General features: G+C 34.2%; 1 protein-coding gene across 1 annotated transcript in view; it reads right to left on the bottom strand.

The window, feature by feature from the left end:
• Nucleotides 1-7,438, bottom strand: part of LOC110095512 (dihydrolipoyl dehydrogenase, mitochondrial-like) — a 17,023-nt gene extending 9,585 nt beyond the window's left edge. The window contains exons 1-2 of the mRNA XM_028696734.1: nucleotides 7,098-7,438; nucleotides 6,795-6,847 (exon numbers count right to left, since the gene is read on the bottom strand). Coding sequence (XP_028552567.1) covers nucleotides 6,795-6,847; nucleotides 7,098-7,375 — 331 coding nt within the window. The 5' untranslated portion in view covers nucleotides 7,376-7,438. The remainder of the gene's footprint in view (nucleotides 1-6,794; nucleotides 6,848-7,097) is intronic.
• Nucleotides 7,439-11,875: the final 4,437 nt, after the last annotated feature.

Below are 11,875 nucleotides of genomic sequence, written 5' to 3'. Positions count from 1 at the left end.
ATTGTAGAATCAAGGAAATATTGAGAATGAAATTGACCCTTTACTTGTTGATGAGTTACAATCTGATGATGAATGGGTTACTCCTAAGAATGCTGATATTTCTGAAGTTGAAGAAGAAGGAGAAACTCATGTCAATGAAGAAGATAATGAAGCAACTGCCCAAGTATATAAAAGGAAGAAATAAAGTGAGATTGAAGCTTCAAAAAAATTCAAAGGTATTCTTAAATATAATGAATTATTTTGTATGTTACTATTGTTTCATTTTATAGCTAATGAAATATTAACTGATATAGGAGATAAAGGAAAAAATATTATAGATGAAGAAGAGTTTGAGGATGACTTTGATATTAATTATGAAGATTCTTCTGAAGACAATCAAAGTGATGACGAGCCTGCTTTGGGTCTTGATCCTAAGGGGATGTTTTATTTTTAAGTGAGTTTATTTTAAATCTTGTATTCCAGTAATATTATCTTAAAACAAATCTTCAAATTCATAGTTGACATAATATTTTTTTTTTTTTGTCATTATTTATAATTTTAAATTAATTTATTTTAATCATTTTGAGGCTTACGCCTCGCTCCGCCTCGAGGCTTACGCCTCGCCTCGTTTAGAAAAAACGCATCGATTCCCGATTTCGCCTTTTAAAACCTTGACACTAACACCAACTTAATCTCACCCTGTTGTTTGCAGCCTGGGATGGATGAGGGTCGAAGGTGTCGCTTCAGTGGGAGATTTAATGTATATGGGGTTGTAGCTAAGTGAGACAGATGGTTGAGGGGATTAAGGTGTACGACAGCTTTGGTTGGTGAGGAATCAGAAGACAGGAGCTAGGGCAGAGCTTGGCGTCGACTCTGGCTCAGCTATGGGGGTCGATCGGCCTAGGCGGAGAGGAGATAGGGCAAAACATGCGGCAGTGGGCTGAATACGTTGGCAAAGGGATCGATTAGAGGAGTCAGGTGCTGCAGGCCGAAGGGTTGGGGAGTTCGGCTAGGTCGGTTTAGGTGTTGAAGATTGGGGAAGAGTTCAGCTTCAAGTGCAGGTAAGGTTCGAGTGGCTTGAGGTAGCAGGTCGTCGAACTTGGGAGACTTGCGAAGTCGAGGACGGAGCGGGAGATCGAGGTCGGCGGCAGGCTTTAACAGGTGGAAGGATAGGGGTTGAAGTTCATAGATTTTGACTGATGTGGAGATCGGCTATGAGAGGAAGAAGCAGCTACGAGAGTTTGGATGGCTGCGAGGGAAGAAGAAGAAAATCGAATGAGAACTTCACTCTCATTTTTTAGTAGCGCGAATGGAGGCGATCAAGATGAGTTGCGCATGGTTAGTTCTGAAACGGCACCGTTGCAGGGCATGGAGCACCGAATATGTGGGATTTCAACAGGATTTGGTAAAGGTGACATGGATTTTCTTATTTGATTTTGATTTTTATTTGTTGTGTGGTCAACAGATGCACTATAGTTGACTTCAATTATGTAGGTTTAAACTTACTCAATAGGCAACACATAAAATTAGAAATACCATAAGGAGCAAAATATAATCTTCTTAATGTATCTTGGAAGGGAATACATTTAGGGGTTCACATCATGCAGTTCCACAAGTTCGAGGTAATAAATTTTGTATTTTTTTTTTATCAAAAATAAGCTATAATTTTAATAAATCAATAATTATGTTTACATTAAAAAAAGTTTTTATTTACTTCCTAACATCATGAATAGATAAGGAGAGATTTTGAGGAACACTAAATAAGCATTGGTGATATGTTTATTAATATCCACAAATTTGGGCAAAGGTCCAAATGGATTGGTGAGCACGGTGAGAAAATCTTAAGTATGTGGAAAAGAGAAAATAGATCAAATAGAACCATGCTTCTAACCATTAAGGCATTAGCATCTCTCCATACAGTCCATGGAATATGGGAGAATGATAAATATGTCAATTTTCTTGGCTTTAAAGATGCATAGATAAAATACTAAGTTAAGTGTGGCACCCCTTGCATCATTTGCTTGGCACAATATAAGTTAAAAATGGCACATGTAATGTACAGCATGCAAGACTAATAATGGTGCATAATGCAAATCTCACATATTATTTTTAGGATTTAAAATTTTAAATTAATATTTAAAATTGCATTTATTAATTTATTTTATTTCAAATAATAAATATAAACAAAGGACCCATGCCCTGGCCATCTCCTTCTCTCTTGTTCGGCGCCTCGACTTCGAATAGAGTAGGCATCAAATTGGTTGCACATCTCCTCTTAGCATATTGGCTTTAAATAAAGAAGGCATCAAATCGATTAGGCATCACACTTTTCAAATCTCAGACTCGAACAGAGAAGAGTAGTCAACCGCACATTTTGTCTTGCATCTATCCCTCTCAATTTTGACGTAGTTCTTCTCATCTTCAAGCAAGTCATCTATCATAGTCCCGCCAACAAACAAACTCACAAGACCCTGAAGCTCCTCCATTCAAGAAAGTCGACACCTCTCCCAGCACACATCGCCAAAAGCCACCATCACATCCACCTCAAGACAAGCCCAAAACACCACCATCGGTTGCTACCATTAAACATAAGTGTGCCTTGATTTCTAAGATGAAGGCATAAGTTCCTTATATTTGTTAAAACTCAATCCCTCATCCAAACTAATAAATACAAATTAGCAAAAAAAAAAAAGAAAAGGTAAGATATCATCAAATAGTAAAATACAATCATATCACCAGCATAAAGAAATAATCTACTATAAATCTTTGATCTTTACTAGCATTAGGAGAAAGTTGGAAGAAATACCATTCAACTATGAATTTATTGACTCAACCTAATATCAGAGTATATTTTTTGTATATGCTTCAAAGCCCTATAAAATCTCCCTAAATTTACAAGAAAAAAAATTTGAAGATAAGTTTGCAACTATTTTGAAAATGAGCAAAAAAGGAAATCATTAATAATTGCAACACAAATATCGCATGAAATCTCTTGATAATCACAAACCTAAATAAATTAGATAATAACAGGAAGCGCTAAAGACGTGATAGGTCACAAGGAGCCATTGAAGTCCCATAAAATAGTAGAGAAGTCTGATAATAGAGGAGCTCTAAAGAGGTCGACATTAATTTGCTCGACTTGCAAAAAATTGGCTCAAATGATATTGTAGTTAATACTCATCAATTATAGGCATTATCAATGTTTAGAAAATCGGATCGAACCAGCCAGTTCATGGTTGGCCAAGTTATTGGTTCGGTCAAACTTGAAAATCATGTTTGCATCAAACCAGCTAAACCGCTAGTTCAACCGAAAAATCGTCAAACTAATCCATGTTTTGTAGAAACAACCGGTTCTATAAAATATTTAATTTTATTTTAATTAAATTTTAAATAATATGTTTTAGTTTATTAAATCCTTTTAAACTTTAGTGGAGATTTGGATGAAAAACAATTACATGTAGATTATATTGTAATTGTAGATCATTTTTTGCATGCAATATGACATTTTAAAGACATTCATGAGAAACAACCACTTTAATGAGATCAAATTCAATCTAAATGACTTTGTGTTATTGTGTTTGAAAAGTTTTAGAGGAGATGCTAATAATTGTTCTGCAGAGATATTAAACACAGGTGCAGTAGTCCAAACAAAATTTTAATATTATGCAACCAGTAAATGTCTGTAAAAAGGAATTTTAGTTTAATTCACATTAATTTATTTCCTAAGAACTTAAATGAAATAAAAAAGGTAATTTTATTTTTAATTAACGGAAAGCATTCATCCACTAACTGTCTCGTTGACAATTATAATTTGACTGAAAATGGACTAAATTGAATTTGGTTGACTTGCCTAGCACTTTAAATAATTTATCCATCAAAAGTTAATTGAAACCTAACTTATACAATAATTCATATGAGAATAAATATAAAGTAATAATAAATCAAATAGATAACAGTACATCATTATTCATCTTCCCATGATGCCTAAAGCATGAATCTAGAAACTCTTATCTCCATGATGCACAACTGATAACCTTAAAATCATAACATTAGCCAATATGAATTTATAAGAAATAAACTCAGCGGTAAGGCAACTGTCTATAGCACAAATATCTAAGTATAAGGCATAAAATATACTCGATAATATAGCATGATTAACAAGTCATATTCCCATGATAGTTGTAATCATTGCATCAAATTAAATCAATAGTTTATGATAAGAGCTATTATAAATGACAGTTAATGCTCTGAATGTCTAAAGGAGGGCGTAACCATCCCAATTTTGGATGTTACAAGTGCCTCACACATTTGTATTGTTAGCTATTGTATTGAATCTCTATCTGGAAAAAGGTTCATTTGACAATAAGATCTTTAAACTCAACAAATATATAAACACGCTATAGGTTGCCTACAGTTCTAAAATTGATTATGCAGTTCATCAAATTACTGTTTAAATTTATGTTTAATATCAGCCCTTATAAAATTTGTTTCATTACAATGTTTCATCAGAATAATTAATCATGTCTCACTAGTTTTGTTTAAGCAAATTCAAATCAAATATAATTACAACTTCTGATAAAATCTTTAAAATTATTGATCCAATTTGAAATTTTATAAAATTATCTGTCATCAAATGTAAGAACATTATTTTGAATATCTTAATAATATTTTGAATTTTTCTAGAATCATATCTTAACTTATTTCATTTAAAGGCGACTTTTTGTCATTTTGTTAATTGGCCTGATTATTACATCATACATCTAGACATTCTGATGCAACATTAATTTCTGGTACTAAATTTGATGCAGATGTCTTAGGATAGAGAGTTTTCTAATACATTACTATAATATGCTCCAAATCATACACACATATTGAAATTTGCAATTCACAGACACTTTATTTAGAAAACTACTCATTCATTTAAATGAAATTGAAAATATGAAGAATCCATCACAAATGATAATTTAATAACCACATACTAAAAATAATGCATAGAATTTTAAAAACATAAGAAAATCATAAATTCCATTTATAAATACACCACAATCAAAAAAATAATTGTGCCAAATTTGACAAAACCCAAAAATAAATGCAAACGAACAATTAGAAATGAGATAATAGAAACAGAAAGTGTAGGAGATAACAAAATGTTAAAAATTAAGCCCTATACCAATATAAGTAGATGACTTCCTCCAGAAATCATTAATCTCAACTTACACTAGAAGAAGGCTAGAAAGAATTAAATCCAACCAAAATTCTATTAAATTAAAGTATTATATTTTTGCATGCATAAAGACCCATATTTAAACTCATCAAATCCTTAAATTTATTCATTTAAAATTAAAAAGAGGTCAAAAAATAAGTTGGCAGCCATTTCCAAAATAGGAAAATCATAAAATTAAATAACAATTGCAACCCAAAGGTTGCAACGAATCTTATAGCAATCGCAACTACAACAAAATCCAAGAAATCATATTAAGTGATGAAGGCAACGCACGATCATGATGGTCAAAGTGAGTCTTTGAAGTGTCATAAATCATGCTAGTTGCACAACAGAGGACCCGAACTTGAATCATAATCGAACCTAATAAAACATGTGTGGTGCTACTATTTAAAATGATAACCTTTATATCTAACATAAAGTGAAAAATAATTCATAATTATTTCACATTTATCAATTTGTATTTATTCAATGTTTTGATATCTAAAATTTAGTAACAAAAATAAAACAAAATCATAAATGATTTCTTTATTATGGAGTATATAATATTTATCTTTTTATAAATATAATCCATTAGAAATATATAGGATAAATATAAGTTGAACATAAGAGCATAAAAATGAAAAACTAATAAGCTAATAAACATACAACAAATAAACACTTTATCAAATTCTTAGCAAGCTACCACTTAAACAATGAAAGAGCATGTTCGAGACCACAAATAAACAAGGAGGATAATTTTGAAGTTATCTAATTAGGTATCATGCTTCTTTAATAAAATTCAAACTCATTCAATCATCTAAACAAAAAAAAACAAGGTTTAACTAAATGAGTATCAAAATGTTTATTGAGTGGATGTATTCATTTAAGGCCCTAGCATAAGCATGAGGAATTCTCAACCTAATAGGCATCACTTGACCTTTTTTTTTAGTTATTATAATCATCTCAGCCCAAAGTATAGAATGAACCCACTGGATTATACTTTTCACTCAAGTTTGTGCAAGAGAAATTTCATGTGACCAAGCTCCATCAATCTCAAGCTTGAATTCAAAACCTTAGCTTGATTAGTAGGCTTATTTGGGGTTAGGTAAAGGTTCAAAATCCTTAGATCTAATCGAACTAATTCCTTATATAGAGCCCACTTTTACAGATAACCAAGTAGTCAGACACAACCTATAACTTTGAAGAGAAGTAGTTTAAAAAGAATAAGTGCCATGCCCTCTACTAGATGATGCTTAGCAAAAGATCACACGAATTAATGAGGATTATTGATGGCCCTGATTTGAACAGACATCTCTAAACAAGCCTTATAGCATAGAAAAAAAAAAAGCCTTATAGCATAGCAAATCTCAAAATACCTCCAAATTAAAGAGTGCACAACTACGGAAAAACCTCCCTTTCTCACACTATTGTACCTCAAATCCCATATCATATTCTAAACAAGTGCCTTGATTTCCTTTCATGGAATGTATGCATGCTCAAATGATTGAATTATTCTCTCTCTCTCCATCCTATTTCATTTTCCATAAGAGAGAGAACATTTCTCCTTTTCAGTAAGATACCTTGTCATCTATCTCCTACTTCAGTAAGATACCTATCACTCTAAGAGGGGCTTCAAAATTGCCTTTCAAACCTAATAAGCCAATACTAAATTTTAGAAAAAGCTAAACAACCAAAACCTCATCAAAGCAAAACAATCATTTACATAACTCAAATCTAATTCTGATAGGATAAGTAGATAAAGATGTTTTTATGCGGATCTGGTCATCAATTTAAATGACGATCTGATGCAGTGTCTGCTAAAATTTACAAAAAAAATCAATTCAAATCATCAAATTACTACTGCCAAGCAGAGAACGAATAGCCAGAAATCCTTATTCACCATTCAAAAGTTTACTAAGAGGAAAGTAAGGTACTTACCTTAGAAGGGATGCAGCCGACATTAAGGCAGGTACCGCCAAGGGATCCCCTCTTTTCGATGCATGTAGTCTTAAGCCCTAGCTGCGCAGCCTTGATAGCAGCCACGTACCCCCCTGGACCGCCGCCGATCACCACCACATCGTTCTCCTCCGCCGCTGCCGCAAATCCTCTCCATGCCGCAGAAAATCGACCAAGCTCCGCCGACCGGAGAAGGAGGCTGCTCGCTCTTCGCCTGGCTAAACTCGCCATAGCCATTTTTTGTCTTCTCTGATATGCGCTCTTCCACTCTTGATGGGAAAAAAATGCCAGACCGGTTAATAAGGCCTACGACGGCCGCGGGTATACCACGGAGCGATCTCCACCGTCCGATGGTTTGGTCTGATGAGAAAAATGATAAACGCACCCTTACTAAACATTCTTAGGACTTGGACTATGAAAATATATCTTGGCGAGAAAGTGCATGTTTAAGAAAAACAGTGTGTGTTTTAAAATTAGAGGTGAGGACCGAGAAATTCAAAAGGATGTTGTAGATTTGTAGTTGATTGGTTTGGACCAATGAAATTTTAGAGGATGGTGGCCTTAAATACCTTAGCATGTTGATAGAAGTTTCATAGAGTATTTCTTATGAAAATTATCATAAGATATTTTTATTTTATTTATTTGAATGTGTTTAATTATAGTGATTTATATTAAAAAATAATATAAATTTTAATTCAAATAGCAATTAAGATAAAGAAGGTTTTTATCTTTTCTTTAATTTCTTCTCTAAGTTTCAAGGGTGCTTTATATATTCAAACTCGATATTGACCTGCTACTGTTTAGCATGACCCGAACCGAACCCGACCTATTTCTGTAGACTGCCCAAAAATTTCAACCCGGACCCGACTTACTGGGTTATCGGGTTGACCCGTCCCGATTCACCGAATTATTGAGGAGTGAGCGCTTCACACTCAAGAGAGGTAGAAGGTGGAAGCGTCAAGGGAGTGCGGCTTTGTGGGCATGTTGGAATCGATTCGGTGTAGGCAAAGCGGAAGGTGGAAGCGGTTTGCGACTGTGTTGGCTTGTGGGGCGCAGTAATGTGTAGGGCCTATGGGTGAAGCAAAAGCATAGTGCACAAACAACCGCACAAGTGCGTGGGATCATACGCTTGCACAAGTAAATCAAAACTTTTGGATCATTTTAGAGTTACTGGAAGCTAATGAATGCAGGCTACAGGGTCACACGCTGGCAAGACATGCTGCTGGCATGTCACTTCCGAGTCACTGGTTTGATCCGAACCTAACCCAATTTTTTAAACGGGTAGAAAAATAGAACCCAAACCCAACCCATTTCCTAGATGGGTTGACCCGAAACTAGTTTTTTCGAGTCAAGTTTTTGGGTCGTGTCAAATATTGACACCCCTATTGACATCTTGAAATCATCATTTTCTCTTTCACATTCTATCATTGAGGCTATAAAAGCTGTTTAATTCACTATATGAATTCTATTTAATGGCAACTCCTCCCTCCTCCATCATAAAACTTACAAAATATTTTGCAACCATATCATTTGTCACAAAATTGATTATTAACTTGTTTGTCACAAAATTTTTACAATAAAAAAATCGGAAATAAACAATTGTTGCAACAAAACTAATTGCACAAAAGAGGTTGGAAATATTTTGAATCAATTGGGGTCATTTAAAATTGCGATAAAACCTGAAAAACAATCGTCACAAAAGGATCAATATTTGAGTAATATATACACATTCTTGAAGAGAGGTTGACTATACATATGCTTCTCTCTTTGACTAGCATTGCTTATATGCTTTCAAAAAGTGCAAAATGAATATCCTCATTTCTTGTTGACTTTGAGATCAATGATTTCACCATTTCTAGTTGACTTCAATATGGCCAACACTTCAAAAATTAATAACATAGATATTTGTTCTTTTGAAGTTTCAACATCTATGTCCATTTCTATCGATATTCTCATGCATAAGAAAAATGATGTTTGTTGAATTGCATTGCTCTGCCTTGATTCCTAGAACTATGAACATCTAATACAAACATCAAAATACAAAGCAAAGGAATAAGAAGAAAAAAACAAATAGAGAATGTCATTCTCATTTCATTACTACTCCTCATGCCTTACTATTCATATAGTAATATAAAGACAATGCAATAAATAACTTTAATGGTTTGGATTAATGTGGTTACAAATGGGTGATGATAAAGCACCGATCAGGAATTAGAAAGATGTGAGTTGGTACATAAAGGTAGTGGACATGTGAGAATAAGCATAGCTTGATAAGTCGGCTTGCTTATAACCTCGCGGCAAGATAACATTGGGTTCTGAAATGGTGAGCTTGTTGAGCAAGGCTTGAAACTGATGTATAGACACAGCTTAGTGAATAAATCAGCTAACATATTAGTGATATGAAAATGTGAAATTTTGATCGTGTTGTTCTTGATACATTCTCTGACGAAACGAAAATCTATCTCTATGTGTTTAATCTGAGCGTGAAAAATTAGATTATTTACAAGTGCAATGGAAGATATGTTATTACAAAGAAAAATTGTAGGGGTAGAAGGAGGAATTTGAAATTCTTGTAGAAGCTGATGAAGCCAGATAATGTCGGTAGCAGTAATTACAAGTGCACGATACTCTACTTTGGTGGACGAGTGAGTTACTATTTTCTATTTCTTGACCTGCCAAGAAATGAGTGTTCTTCCGAGAAAGGAACATTATGTAGTAGTAGATTTATGAATATGAGGATCACCAACCTAATCAGAATCAGAATAAGCATGCAAACAAAGATCACTAGAAGCAATCAGCAAACCAAAATATATAGTACCTTTGATATATCGAAGGACACATTTGATTAGTTTTAAATCATTCTCATGTGAGTTATGCATATGTTGGCACAATTTATTAACTATGTAAGCAATATTAGAGCGAGTAATTGTTAAATATTGTAGAGATCCAACCAAATCTCAAAAATCATATGCTGAAGTAGGGGGTAAGAGGAATTACTAGAGTAGCTGTGATTTTGGAAGTGGTAGCAGAAGAAATAGGCTTGCAATCAATCAACCATACCCTCTTGATGAATTAAATCAGCTGCATATTTTGATTAGGATAAATGCAAACCATTTGTTGAATGTATTACTTACATACCAATAAAATATGAGATGTGACTGAGGTTTTTCTTGTGAAACCTAAGTGAGAGACATGCAAGTAGATGAGTGATTATTTTATCATCATTGCCTATAGTAATATGTCATCTAAATATATAAGTATGTAGAAAAATATAGAATATTTATGATAGATCAATAAAGATGTGTCTGTTGTACTATGGATAAATCCATAATTGAGTAAGTATGTGGAAAATGTCTCAAATCATTTTCTCGTAGATTGTCTTAAACCATAGATAGATTTTTTTGTAAGAGACAGAAATAATCGGGGTGTAAGTAATCTTTAAAACTTATAGGTTGAGCCATGTAAACCGTATCTTTGAGGTAATAATGTAGAAACTCATTTAACACATCAAGTTGAAGTATTTTCCACTTGAATGAAGTAGTAGTGACAAATAAAAACTTAATAGTAGGAAGTTTGGCAACAGGACTAAGTGTATGAAGATAGTCTAGATTATATTGTTGACTGCAACCTTGAGCCACTAGCTGAGCCTTATACCTTATTATAGTTCCATCTAGGTTCAATTTAGTTTTGTAGATCCATTTGCAACCCAAAATATTTTAAGTAGGGTAATGCGTACCAATTTCCATGTTTCCTGTTGTTGAATAGCAGTAAATTCATCTGACATGGCTTGACACCAAACCAAATGTTTGGAATCCTCAGTATAAGAAGTTGGATCATAAGATATAAGAGAAGCATTCATATTGATAATGTGTTTAGTTTTAAGTGTCCCTCTCCAAAGCTGTGTGACCATTTGATGAATTGATTAATGTTGATATAGGGCTTGCTCGATAAAAGAAATAGGAGATGAAATAGAATTTGAAGATTGGGAATATATTTGTTAAGGTGGAGTTAAAGTAGGAATAGCTAGGAGAGTGATGGGAAGATGGTGGAGAGCTGGTAAAACATGTGATTGAATTATCAGTTGGTGAACAAAGAGGAAAATCATTGGAAGGTTGAGAGGTAGAGGGTTGAATAATTGATGGTACAAGCATGGATGAAGGAGTATAAGACTAAGGTAGTGGTGATGGAGGAAGATCAGGAGGTGGCTATTGTAATATCAAAAAATCTGCTCCAGGATTGTCCAGGACGATCTGGGATCATCCTGGGACGATCAGTTGAGAATTTGCTCCAGAATTTGCCCAGATTTGATCCAGGTGTTTTTTCTGTAGGCATCGTCCAGGCCGATCTAGGCATCGGCCAGGCCGATGTGCACTGTTCAAAATATCGGCCGGAAAAAAGTTATGGGAACCGTCCAGGACGATCAAAATTGGTCTGATCGTCCCGGGACGATCTGGCGTTCGGCCGGGCCGATCTGAGTATTATAAAGCTGAAATCAGTCATTTTGAAGAGAGAGAGAAATTTTATTAAAATGAAAATATCTTTTGAGGAGAGAGAAAGTCGAAAAGATTTTTGGACAAGTTGATTTTCGGACGACGCGGAGCTGTTTTCGTCCGACGAGATTGTTCAGGAAATTGCTGTACGCAAAGTAAGGCACATTCCGCCTTTCTCAATTTTCAGAACCGTCGTGTTTGGCGGTGTTTTCTGTTCGGATTTGATTTTGGCGAGGCATTTTCGTCC

Source organism: Dendrobium catenatum, unplaced genomic scaffold (genome assembly GCF_001605985.2).
Source record: "Dendrobium catenatum unplaced genomic scaffold, ASM160598v2 fragScaff_scaffold_827, whole genome shotgun sequence".
NCBI classification, from domain to species: Eukaryota; Viridiplantae; Streptophyta; class Magnoliopsida; order Asparagales; family Orchidaceae; genus Dendrobium; species Dendrobium catenatum.
The sequence above is the reverse complement of the archived record's forward strand: the minus strand, read 5'-3'. Positions and strand labels throughout refer to the sequence as shown.